General features: G+C 37.6%; 1 protein-coding gene across 3 annotated transcripts in view; it reads right to left on the bottom strand.

The window, feature by feature from the left end:
- Positions 1-437: 437 nt before the first annotated feature.
- GRIK2 (glutamate ionotropic receptor kainate type subunit 2) overlaps positions 438-14,086 on the bottom strand; it is a 548,779-nt gene continuing 535,130 nt past the window's right edge. For 2 of the 3 annotated variants that reach the window (XM_081945732.1, XM_081945731.1), the window contains 2 exons: positions 10,488-10,665; positions 2,698-2,847 (listed from right to left, as the gene is read on the bottom strand). In XM_081945732.1, the coding sequence (XP_081801858.1) occupies positions 2,834-2,847; positions 10,488-10,665 (192 nt within the window). In that variant the 3' untranslated portion in view covers positions 2,698-2,833. Of the gene's footprint in view, positions 2,848-10,487; positions 10,666-14,086 lie in introns of all 3 variants that reach the window. The other variant, XM_081945733.1, reaches the window with a different exon arrangement.

The following is a 14,086-nucleotide window of genomic DNA, read 5'->3' as shown; positions in this document are numbered from 1 at the left end:
ACACTGAGAATAGCATTCTTTTGCTGAAACAAGGAGGAACTCTAACCTGTTTGAGGCATCTGTGAGTCATGCCATGGACTGAACTTCTTTAACTATTTACCCACCCAAGCAGAACGTCTAACATTTACAATAAGTAAATACTTACTGTAACATCTGGGAATTACAGTCACAGCCCACATCCAAATCCCAGTGCAAATGGGTCTCACCATTTGAGTCATCTCACAATGAGTCACACCTTGCCTTGTTTTCAGAGAGAATAAGAACCAAGGAATATTGGAGTATAGGCCCCTCCATGTGCTGTGAGATCCATACAAGCAGCAATCACCATAATGGAAAGGGAAATTGTTTTCATGCATTGCAAGAGTTGGTTTGCCTATAGGCACATGCAACACTTTATAAGGGACTTTTTTATTTAAAAAAAAGTGCAAGTTTTTTTAATGAACATTTGTGCCTTGAATATACAAATAGTATGTTCATTATCTACAGATGACTCATTGTTTCTACAAAATAATGTTTGGATTCTGTTTATTAAAAATAAAAGAAGAAAAGAAATAAGTGATTTGTTTGGCATAAAAAGCTATATTTATAAACTGTGGCTATAGTCAAGTGTCCCTACATTATACATTTTCAGGATACAAATTTACAGTAAGACTATGTTAAAATCATTAAGATGGTATCACATCTGTTTTGAGCACCAGAAAGGTATTTGAAACACCAGTGATTTTTTTTAAAAATATATCACTCACACAGGGCTCCTTACCCAGGGCCTCGGAAGGCAGGAAGAAGCAATCAGCAGATGGTTCTTCTGTATCGATTTTGCTGAAAATAATAAAAGTTGCACACCAACACATTCTGCAACTGTTATCCATTCTCAGAGATCTGGCACAGAAGGGATCCCCTTTAGACAATGCCCAACAATTAACAACTAACTGAAAGGAATAGTAGCCAGTGAGATGGAGTGGGCCTAGTCTTGAAATACATTTCAGATGCAAACTCAGGAGGGCGATGAGTGCAGAACTAGATCTTAATATTAGATGTTCTAACAGTCCTATACGCATCTTGTTCAAATCACATTGAAATTCCCAACCCACCCTTCCCAGAAAACAATTGAAAACGGACAATTTTCTTTATGTATGTGTCGTGATCATTGTTTCTTTTTTAATGTTTGTGCATTGGATTCAAACAGCAAACTGTGTGTACTTCAACTGTTATCACAATGTAGTCAAGAGGTCTGTGTCTTTCATAATTTACACACATTGGTTCATTACAGCATAATATCAGGCTAGTGAAAACCAAGGGTGTGGTATTATAAGCAGTATTGGTAGTGCACCTAGATATTATATTATCTAACTTGAAAATATTTCTAAGATTTCCCCATTTTTTTTTCCACGATAAAAATAGTTTTCACCAAACGTTGGTGGTGCACACGCACTACCAGCCACTCCTCGCACCACACCCCTGACCGGGATTGAAACGCAGGTTCTTTTGATTGTTGCTTTAAAAAGTATTACAAAAAATTTCCATACAAAAAACTATTTTCATAGAAATCTTGCATTTCCACAAATAAATCTGAACATTCTTTTCCCTCTTGTTTTTGGATGAGGGAAAAAAAGGCTCAAGAATGTTGCTCATTTAAACACCATTGATTGTGTTGAGAAATGCAGTCCAGTTTTTAAGTTCTCCACTTTCCCTGCTGGTTAGGTGGCCCGTCTATAGCTACTTGTGAGAACTCCACAGGGTCCCTTGAGTTCATTTTGAAGCAGGAACAAGAGTTTTCCAGACCCCCTTCAGGGCTACAAATTACACTCTTCTGCTATATCAAATGTGTACTTTGCTTCACAGTTAAACAATGACAGAATTGCTTATAGTTAGGCATCATAAGGAACATCATCTTTAAGAAAAGAAACTGAGGGAAAACATTTTTTTTTCTTATTTAAAATATGGCCCACCTCCTTTGGGTTCTCTCCAAGCTCCAACACAGATGAATGTGATTTTCTATTGGCATAGGTTTTTATCTTTATTCAGGTGAATGACACAGCGAGAGAAACAAAAATTGCAAGTAACACTTCTCTTTTCATTCTTCTATTTATGGTTTCCTTTTTCCCTCTGTATTAGCTCCTATCAGCTGGCAGGTCCATATTGACTTTGGTCAGCAATTACAAGATCTTCTATGCTCAAGAGTACAAAACAGAATTAGGTTTTTTTTTTTTTCCTGTGAATAGAGTTTTGAGCTATTATTTTTCAGAAACTCCTCTGGTACAGTAGTTACTTTCTTGAAGCTGTTTGATTGCTTCTCCAGTCCCTGGCAAATGATGCACTTCAAAAAGAAACCTGCCATTTCTCACTGTGACTCCAGAAAATTCCCATAGGACTTTTGCTTGTTACAGAAAGGTGGACCCCATGACAAACGGTGGAATGCCAACACCCCGACCCCTCCCTCCCCTGACAAACACGGTTGCTCTGTGATGCTTGTGATTCGAGTCTGGCCTTTGCAACTGCTTAGATCTCAGAGTCTCTAGTTCATAGACACAGCGGCATGAGGTAACTCATTTTATTTTGCACAGGTTGCATATTTCCACAGGAAACATTCTCGCAAACGTTGGTTTGGGGGTAGGGGGAGGAAAGGAAAGGAAAGGGGGAAAAAACAACAGTTTGTGCTTGGGGTTGGGTGGTCTCCCAGCTCTATGCCATAGTTTCTTTTCCTGGCAACCTTCTGTCATTAAATGTGTGCATGTTGATAACCTCTTCTGTCTTCACAATTACAGGAGCCTGTGGTTTGTGTTTTAACCGACGCTGACATTTCAAGGACATTCTCAGCTCCTCTACCATGGCACTACAAAAGGACCTCTATAGGAGAAGTATGGGGGGGGGGGGGGATAAAAAGAAGAAAATAGAAAATCATAAAATTATTATTGCTGTTATTACAGTAGCACATAGATTAATTAATCATTTGATGTTATTAATCAAGTCATTTATTTTCAATTTCTAGCTGAAGCTTAGGCCAACCTGGTAAGTGAAAAAGATTAATAAAAAAAATCTGCTCCCAAATCTAATACTCCTTATTGGCAACATTGCAAATTTTGAGTCATTTCTTACCTGGAATTATAAATCTCCTGATTGCTCAGTCCTCCCAACCCTTAAATATATGTTGTGCTTCTGCTAAAATCTCCTAGCAACATTATTATATTTTAAATATGCATCTCGTATGGTTAAACTGCCACCAAGCTGTTTGACTTTCTGAAAACATTTTATTTTCTAAGTAGGTTCTAATGATGTACATTACATGTAAAGCGTTGATCCCATGTACTGTATATTGCTTAGTGGTTTAATGAAGTAGTGATTGGATGAATCACAGCTGATAATTGCACACATGGAAAGTGATGTAGCTGAAATGAAAAGATCTTCTTTTGCATCCCGCTGAAACCCCCTGCATCAATGATTACTGTTGCACAAATGGAAACCATCAATGGATATTCCAAAAGTCATCAGCTAATGAACATACATGGCCACAGGTATTCTCAGGATAAACGTGCAGTCAAATACCTAGTGGCTGCTAGCAAAGGCCTTCAGATCATGATATTCTGAATCTTCAAAATAATGCCTATTTATTCTGAATGAATGTCTACTTTAAATATTGCTTTTGCATTAAATGGTGCTAAGTTAAATTTATAATACTGAATAATCAGATATCAACAAAAGAGACCAAAAAGTTGAAAGCTATACCCAAGGAAAGTTAAAATAATGACAAAATGAAACAGGTTTTTATATTGCATTCATCTGTTTTAAAATATTTACTTTTCTTTGATATGTACCCTGGAGTTTAGCAATCACTCACTCATGTATAAATTACACCTAGACCAATAAAGGAGAATATTTGTAGTTGAGGTTTGAAAGGGTTGACTGTTTTCTTGCAGATGTTTCAAAGAACACCAATGACCCCTCCTTAGATGTAAAATCAACAAGGACTTGTCGCAACGCTGCTTTTTCCTTGAGGAAAAAGGTGTTTTGCTTCTCATCCAAGAAGCTCAATCACTTCTTGGATGAGAAATGAAACATCCTCTTCCTCAAGGGAAAAAAAAACATAGTCCAGTTGCCTTTTGAAAAAGCATCTTTGAGACAGCTATGACCTGGATGACCTGAGAATCTCCATAGACAACAGGAACCTTATTGTCATTCTCACCAAGGGAGCAACAAGAAAACTGGAAACCAAATGGTTTAAGAGCATTATGCTCAGCATACTTTCAGGTGTGCAACACTCTCTACATGGGGCTGCCCTTGAAGAGCACCCGGAGGCTTCAGCTGATCCAGAATGCGGCCGAGCGGGTTATCATGGGGCTACCTAGGTGCTCCTATGTTACACCCCTTTTAAGCGGCCTGCACTGGTTGCCGGTTGTTTTCCGGGTGCGATTCAAGGTATTAATTATGACCTTTAAAGCGCTCCATGGCTTAGGCCAGGGTAACTGCGAGACCACCTACTGCCACCGGTAGCCTCCCACCGTCCAGTACGATCCCACAGAGTTGGCCTCCTCAGGGTGCCTTCGGCCAGACAGTGTTGGCTGGTGACCCCCAGGGGGAGAGCCTTCTCTGTGGGAGCGCCTTCCCTCTGGAATGAGCTGCCCCCGGAGCTTCGCATAATCCCTGACCTCCGGTCCTTCCGACGCGTCCTAAAATGTTGGCTTTTCCAGCAAGCCGGCCTGGCCTGTTAATTTTATCTCATTTTTAAAAATGTATTGTCCTATAAATTGGGTTTGTTTTTTGGATATGTATTTAATTTCTTTTTAACTTTCGGGATGTGTATTTTTTAATGTTGTACGCCACGCTTAGTCCTTTGGGAGAAGGGCGGCATATAAATCCAATAAAACAAACAAACAAACAGGTGTGTACTACTTAAAACACTTTTGGAATACAATCAGAAACAATTGACACCTAAATTATTCTGTTGCGTAGCAAATCAAAAGAAATAAAACTGTGTCCTCTTGTTCTGCGTAATCCTGTCAGGAATGTAAGTATACAATGGCATAGGAATTCCAAATGCTTTTTCCACAATGAGTTTGCAAACAAAAGAGCTTTTGTGAAAAAAACAAAAAGCTTGCTCATCCTTTCAATGCATTGTTTGATGCTCCCCCTTGAAGTACATTGTAAAGTTGAAGAAAGTCTTGGACTTTTGTTTTTTTGATCAAGTTTCAATCAAGTTTAATAAGACAAATCACCTTAAAAACCAGAGGGAGTTGCATAATCGAGGCTACAGACTATATCTACTACCTGTCAGACTTCGCGAGTTGACACTACCAAGGTTATCATAAACCAAACTCAGGTTTTGTATGATTAACAGTAGATCATCAGAAAAAGAAAATCTGTCAATGTGGCTTCATTTTTGTCAGGTTTCAGGTGTAGGTTTCTATCTTGTTTCAACACAACCAAGTATATAGCACTTATAATAGATTTGTTACTTCTGGTGATTTGATCATTTTGGTTGAATTTTAGTAAACCCAAAAGGAGAAAAAGCCAACATTTGAAAATATATCTTCATACATCCTTTATTGTTGGAACAGTAGTCATTATACGTATACCTACATAGGCACATATATTGGCTTACAACTAAAAGTACCATTTCAGATCAAATCCAAAGAGTTTTATGATCACAAGATATGCAATTTTTTTCTGTAGGTATTTCTGCTGTTTTATCATACAGTCCTCTACACTTCGCACTGGATTCCCCAAACCAAAATTCATTAGGGCCTGATTAATTTAAGACACAGAACAGCTTCCTGTGATCATCCAATCCTCAATCGTAATGGTTACAATGAGCCAATTGTAACCCAATACAAACAACTATGGAGCTGTTGTGCTCTCTCTTCCTCTCATATGTGTATAGGGAAGTGGTGGGTTTCAAATTATTTTAGAACCTCTTCTGTAGGTGTGGCCTGCTTTGTGGAAGTGGCTTGCCAGCCATGTGACCGAGTGGAAGTGACTTGGCAGTCATGTGACTGGGTGGGTGTGGCCAACTTGTAAAATGTGAGAAATCTCACTTAACAATGCTCTTGGTTAGCAACCAAAATGTTGGCTCAGGAACTCTGGCATTGAAGTGTGCAAGTCTTAAACCTGTCAAGTTACAAGACCCTTGCACCGCTAACCCTTTAGAAAAAAAACCCAGGGGTGTTCAAACCTAACAGCTTTAAGACTTGTGGACTTCAACTCCCAGAATTCCTCCTTTTGCTCTTCATCTTGATGATGTGTGGATGGGCGGGGAGGGAGCTGGAACCGGTTCTAAACGGCACTGTAGATTTGTGGAACCTCTTCTATAGAAGAGGTTAAAACTGGCAGGAACCCAGCCCTGTGGGAGTGTGGGAGAGGAGGGAGGGAGGGACGGAGGGAGGAAGAGAGAGAATAGCATTCTACATTGGAACCACTACTTACTTCTGGTACCTATTGTATTCAAGGAAATAGCAATATGTAGCACAGGTACCTGAAGTATCTATTTTGAGTTGGAGAGCTATGTGTAGATTGTATAGACTTTTTTTCCCAACTAGTTTTGTTCAAACTTTCCCAGATGTCAAATTAGAGTCTTTTTTTTATCTTCAGACTTTTGTATACAGTGAACCTATATCTTGATAAGCTATTCCTGAAGAACAGAGTGAAGGAACCCCATGCATAAAATGAATATTTTGCCACTCTTCAGAGCAATAGGCTTACAGAATTAAAATGTTCTGTGACCAGTTTTCCCACTTGTATTTTTAATTCAAAGTAGCCAGGTGTGACTCAAGTAAAGAATATGCTGTAGATTTCGAAGCTCTTCACTATTTCCCCTTCCCATTTTTATTTTGTATGGATTTATATGACAAAGAGACTGACAAACAGACAGACATATGCATGGATAGATTGACAGATAGACAGTCCTTCTTCAACAGGAAAATAACAGTTTAGGAAGATATATTAGACTGAGAAAACAACAGAGAAGGAAAAGCTGAAGTTTTTCTGTCAGTATTGGTTTATTTCTATTTTTTTTTATTTCTGACACTCTCTCCCTGCTTGGATCTACATCAGTGGTGAGTTCCAGATCCCGTTCCAACCAGTATGGTTGGAATGGGTACGGCGTCACCCACATGGACATGTGTGGCGCGAGCATGCATCGTACCTGCCTGTGACGACTCCAAAAGCCTCTGCGATGCTTCAGCTGCTTGGCGGAGCATCGTGCAGGCACTGTATGTGCCATGCATGTGTGCAGGAGCGCCAAAGGCTTAAAGGACAGGTAAAGAGCTTGGGTGGGCAGGTGGGCCCTCCGGAGCACCGTACTGGAATGGTACCCAGTGTTCCGGGCAGGCTCCGGTACATCTGTACCGGGGGTACTGCCTGCAACCCACCATTGATCTACATACATGGTGACATAGGAGATCAAGTATTAGGATCACCCCATGGCATTGGCCCACCTCTTTCCCTGTGCCAGCAGTAGGGGCATGCTGTGAATCCTGTCAATCAGGGAATTCTGGCTGGGATGAGGAGTACATTTTCTGCTGTGGCTCCTACGCTCTGGAGATCTTGTTTGATCTGAAAGTGGTTAAAGGACTGAGATAAGACTCCACATCCACCTCATGTGTATCTTGCTCCTTTCCTTATCATCCTTGTTCCTTTTAAGTCAATTGTAATGCTAGTATTTATTATTTTATCTTGTTACTTACTTTACTTACTCTAGCTTAATGAAAAGAAGGACCAGGGGTGACATGATAAGTAGTGTTCCAATATCTAAGGGGTCATCCTATTCTCCAAAGCACCTGAAGGCAGGACAAGAAGCAATAAATGGAAACTAATCAAGGAGAGAAGCAACCTAGAACTAAGAAGAAGTTGACTGATAGTGAGAACAATTAATCAAAAGTGGAACGGCTTGCCTCCAAATACTAGAAGTTTTTAAGAAGAGATTGGACAACCATTTGCCTGAAATGGTATAGAGTTTCCTGCCTGAGCAGAGGATTGGACTAGAAGACCTACAAATCTGGTCCCTTCCAACTCTGTTTATTCTACTTATTTGTAAGCTACCTAGACTCGCCTCTCAGTGAGATGGGTAGCATATAAATTTAATAAATAAATAAATGTGTTTTCTTTATTAAATGTTTTCTTGCAAAGATATTATATGTGTTGAATAAATTCTTTGCAGCGTTTGTTTTACAATATGGAAGTGCAGTAATTATCATACAATAGAATCTAAAATATTCTAAAACATTATTTGACTGATGAAAGGTTAAAAGATAGGAGGATAGTTTGGTTTTTATTAGATGATGCACATTTCTTTAAGATTCTCTTTCTCTCATTCCTAACAGCTCCATGGGCCTTTCCAGGAAGAACTAGGCCTGCTGGAGACATCTTGCTAGGTGCCTCTCACCTTTGGTAACCACGTGGTTTTCCAGTTCCATGCAATATCAAGTGTCTCCACCCACATAATAGTAATAGTCTCTGCTACCTGTATGTGATATACATAAATCTGTAGTGGCTTTTTTCAAATCAACAACACCAAACAAATTTGAGACTCAGTAACTGAAATTAATTAAATACATATACGCCTATTCTTATGTATATATCAAATCACTTATGTACTCCAAGAGTTTCTTTATTGGCTCATTTATATTGACAGGAAGATAACATGTTTTGTAATTATTTGATATATAAATAATATTGGAGAAGAGAAAGAATACCTATGTTGTAACTTCCCTTTTTCTTGTTTTAATTTTTGAACGGGTCTGCCATTGTTTCCCTTCTAGTTTTCTTAAACAAACATATTCCAGTTTTTCCTGTGCTCAACACTAATCTCTTTACTTTAAGTAAAGTGAACTACTTTAAGGAAGTTCATACAAAATTGACTCTCAAAATTTAGTAGGAATCTAGAAACTTTACTCAGAAATGTATTACTTCCAACTTTGCACAGCAGACAGTATTTGAAATCTTGTTTTTTTTTTAAAAAACTTTGCCATTTACGTATACCTGATGTGAGGTTCAGTGTTCTACCATCTATTAAGATATCTGCTTCAAAGTGCTTTTCATGTTTGTTTGCTTTGAGAGTTGCCAAATTTCCCTTAGCCTTTTTTCCCTAATAAGCTTCTGATCAGCATTATGCCCAGAATATCAAATAATGAGGATATTAGGAGTTGACAATCCAGATCATTAAAGCCAAGTGAGAAATGTGAGCTCCCCAAAGTAGATAAAGTATATAAAATGTGTATTGCTAAATTGTTCAAATGAATAATGCATTGTAAAACATTTTTTCCAATATTTATTTCAATTTTAGATGGGTATCAGATGATATACGCTTTCTTGATGACCACTGATTTTTAGATGATTTTTTCCCTGTGATCTACATTGTATATGGCAATGTTTAAGGACTAGTTTATCTCAAAATTATTAAAATAGTAAATCTGAGAAGCAAAACAAGTAAGCCTAGATAACTCACATCTTATAATTCACCTAACTCATATAATTTTAAAACCAGATAGCGGCATCATTTTCTATTTTAACTCTATGAACCATTCAGTTTGGAGGTCAATGGCACAAATCACTTGTGAAAAGACATTGAAAACTTTTGTCTTCACTTCTTTATCAAATAACCCAAGAGATTAATTAATCTCCCGATCCAGAATTTGCCAAGAATAAAAAAAAAGAGTCTTCTTCAAGTAATACAAGATTTTAAGGCTGTGGATGACTGGCAGTCTTAGAAACTGTAGAGATTCTTTCTAAGAAGACTGAAGAGATTTTTTTTCCATTGGCTTTCCTATTGATAAACTTGAATTATTCTACCAGTCTGTCACTAGTTTGTGCAGTAAGTAATAGAAGGATCTTCCTGTTAGAAATACCCACAATGTTCTCCTGAAGAAAATAGAATATTACATACTCTTAATTGGAAGATAGTAAAATAAGGGACGCAGTGGCTCAGTGGCTAAGATGCTGAGTTTGTCAATCACAAAGGTTGGCCGTTCGGCAGTTCGAATCTCTAGCGCTGTGTAACGGAGTGAGCTCCCATTACTTGTCCCAGGTTCTGCCAACCTAGCAGTTTGAAAGCATGTAAAAAATGCAAGTAGAAAAATAGGGACCATCTTTGGTGGGAAGGTAACAGCGTTCCCTGAGCCTTCATCATTTAGTCATGCTGGCCACATTACCACAGAGGTGTCTTTGGACAGCGCTGGCTCTTCGGCTTTGAAGCGGTGATGAGCACTACCCCATAGAGTTGGGAATGACTAGCACATACGTGCGAGGGGAACCTTTACCTTTTAAAATAAGGCCTAGATATCTCTTAATATGAACTTTCAGGTCTGCTGATTTCTAACCTTCACCTTTCTTTCACCAAGAGTATATTAAGTTGAGGATAATCATGGCAAGAATGCTCTGGGGATAAGTGAAGTCTTATCTAATGCCAACATTAGGTTGCTACTAACTAATGAACAAAGGTTTGTCAGTGATTACTAACGATCAACTGAAGTGAAGACCTTTGAGTTTTGCTGACTCACCTGTGGATCTAGGTTGGGGTTGATGGGATTGCACTTGTGTGGTTCCATTCTTCCCTCTCAGAGAGATCTCAGAGGATGATATTGGGCAATTGCTGAGCTGCCTCGTGGGCTCTCTTTCATGCGGAATTCCACAAGGTTTCATTCTGTCATCCTTCCTTTCAACATGTATATGAGGCCACTGGGGGAAGATAATGAAACAGTTTGGGCTGTGGTGTATCAAGAGATAGAAGATACACAGCCCATTTTTTCCCTACTTGCCAAAGCAAACTAGTGAAGACACTAATATTTCTTAGGGCCAGACATGAAGGTCAATAGTTGTACAGAGACTGGACAAATAAAAGATGATGTAATTGTTATGAAACTCATGCTATTTTGCTGAAGGTTCTGCAGTAAAGTTTTGTTTAAGGAAGTGGGCAAAAGGAGTTCAGTAAGACAATAATTCTAGGAGTCCTTCCATGTCTAGGATTTTGGAATATAAGACACTGCATTGTCTTGCAAGAGGCTGTTCCCATTCCATAAGGACTACTCTAAAAAATGCAAGATACTTGCACTGGAAGCTGGTAACTTTCTGCTAAATTTGGTAATGCTATGAAAAAGATCCCAAGTCATCCAATGGTCCAAATTCTGTGGAACTGAACCATTCTCAATTGAACCAGAAACTTAAGAGAAACTGAGTTGTTTTTGTACATTTTAAACTACTGGATACTTTTAAGATCTGAACTACTAATTATTTGCTATCATTGCAAATGCCAATTGCAATGTCAATTTAGGCAATTATTAGAGAGTGATTTCAAGAAACATATGAAACTATAGAATATATAGAGACTGTATCTGAAGATAGTTACTTGTAATATTCTGAAATTAGTACAAAAAAGTTCTTGGAAAAGATAACTTATGCACAAGACTTCTTTGATGCTTAATTAACTCAACATGATTTTGAATTTATGGAATCTATTTGTACAATGGATGTGAAAGGAGAGAGAGAGAGACTATATCTTTAACCATAGTCATGAACTCCTACACTCTTTGTAAAAAAATACTAGTTTACTTTGTGTATTAGGAAAGAACATTGTGACTGTAAATTGCTAAACTAAAATGCCCAATTTGGACAAAAACTATGAATCGATTCTGGATGGCATTTTTCCATGTCTATTAAGGGAATGTTTCATGAACTATGTCTTATTGTTTCTTTAAACACATATTCTGGTTTTTAGAACAATGTAAGAAGCAAGAGTGTTTTATCTAGCACATAGAAAGAGGAAGACAAAAATTACTGGTCCGGCCTATAACACATAGTATGACTTTCATTCTTCTGTGTATACCATGAAGATCCTTCTCTGATCCTTGAAACCGTATCAAGGAACAAAGGGCAGAAAACTGTTATAAATACTAGTCAGTATACTGACTTAGAGCTGCCTTATACATTAATTTCATCTGTGATGCTGTGATAAACAGATTGACTTTCACAGTGCAATAAGCCTGTTTTTCCAACAGGGGAAAAGATTTACATCAGCTGGTTTAGTCTCTTTTTTAAGCAAATATTTCTTAGAAACAATGTTTGCAGAAATCCTCAAGTGGGTTGAATTGCTTTATCAAATATTTTAAAATGTTGCACTGGCCCCAAATACTACTATTAGAACTCAGGTCAATTGGCTTTTTAATAAATATTATACCCTTATAACCAAGATTTTTTTTAAGTGAAGGGTTAATTCAAGAAAAAGTACAAAGAGTTATTTAGACTTGCTATTTCCGTAGAAAATATTTGGGCATATGTATCTACCTGTAAAAAGTTATGGCTTTGTACACTTTTTAAAAGGAATGTACTTTTAAAAAATAAATTCACAAATGGTCCCAAAGAATAAACTGCATGGGTTGTGCACAAACTGTTTCTGTACTGGAAGAAAAAAAAATGAGATGTAAATGCTGAGTTTCTGAGCTGACTGGCCTCTCCACTTTGTATCCACAAATTGAATACATACTAAAATAGTGCAGTCTGTTTTTTTACCCAAGATTAGTTCCGGCTGTATGATAATGGGACTAAAGTTTAAGCCTAAAACAGATTCACTCAGTCACTCACTCAATCAATCAATCCATATCTACAATACATGGCCCACTATTAAACATTCTAAGCCTGATAGTAATGACACACACTAAAGGGCAGCAAGTAGCAACTCATAATGGAGTGTGCTATATTAGACCTATCATACATTGGGCTGCAAAAATGTGGCAACCCACAAAAAAAAAAAAAAAAAAGGAAAAGGCTTAGTGTCTCTTCCTATTACATCAGTCCAGCCCATCAAGTCCCATCAGTTAGGGGGTGTCATTGAGTAGGAGCATGAAAAACGGCCTTCTTGATCATGGGCCCTTTTTTATGAAACACCATTCTCCCTGACTCATGGTTGGTTCCCAACTTGCTGCTTTCCTGAAAGGCCCTAAAGATGTGGTTTTGTCAGTGGACCTGGGAACCACAAGTGGAAACAGAGCCAACCAACTGACTGTGTTGTTGCTTCCTTGAGGGGTAAGGTGGGGTTTTATGAATTTTATTATATAATATATATTTTTTTAAAAATTGTGAGCTGCCTGGGGTTACCTGTGCAGGTTGGGTGGCTACATAAATGTGTTCAATAAATAAATGATAAAATAACCTTATAATAATAGTAATCTTAATTTCATGATCCAGATTGGTAGCCATAGGTATGCCTCCACACATCTTCTCTGGATAAGACTCAGGATCTGATCGTTTGCAATGAATGATAAGGTGTAGAGAAATAAACCATGACTACATCATGAAGTGATATAATGATCATTTGAAGATAGGAAAAGGACTTGGGTTGAATCTGAATCTCTCATACACACAAAAATGCCCAACTTGTACAATTGTCATTAAAGTAGAAGATATTATTTTCTTTCAGACTGTCCAAACGCAAATGCATTACTGTGAAAAAAAGTTTTAAAAGTTTTATATTTTCAAGGCTGGTATAGTATACAGGGTGGAAGTGCTCTGCTTTTGTATTTCACATTAATATTATATCATAGTTTTCCTTCATGGGATTTAAAAGTACTTTATAATAATTTATATTGCACTAATATTTTCTAATGTTATTTCTGTGAGTTAATTTGTCTGTCAAGGAGCCATTTGTCATCTTGGCTACTGCTTCAAGAATATAGCACTATCTATGATATAAATAAAGCATTTGTTTCATATACATGAGTAGATTAGCTTACACCACAGCAAATCAACTACATCGGCTATTAACAGATGGGTAATTGTTTAATGCAACTTTAGTTTCTGAATATGCTTAGTGAATGTCTGCTAAGTGCCAGCATAAAGTTACAGGCACGGACTGAGTCATTTGCTAATAGAAGCAATTAAAAAATGAAAATTACTCTGTACTTATCTCAGAAAACAAATGTGCGGTTAATATATATACTTTCCAAATAGATAACATAACAGAGTGTCTTTGAATTATAAATAATAAGGCAAGAATAGAATGGTATATTTAAAAATGAAAATAAGGATGCAAATATTTTAAAATATTGATTTGAATTTGAAGTAGTTTTCAAGTGTGCTCCTTGGCTCCAATGCAAGCCAAGAAAAT

This window comes from Natrix helvetica, assembly GCF_964273705.1.
Source record: "Natrix helvetica genome assembly, chromosome: 2".
Lineage (NCBI taxonomy): Eukaryota > Metazoa > Chordata > Lepidosauria > Squamata > Natricidae > Natrix > Natrix helvetica.
Note: the sequence above shows the minus strand (reverse complement) of the source record. Positions and strands in the feature narration are given on the sequence as shown.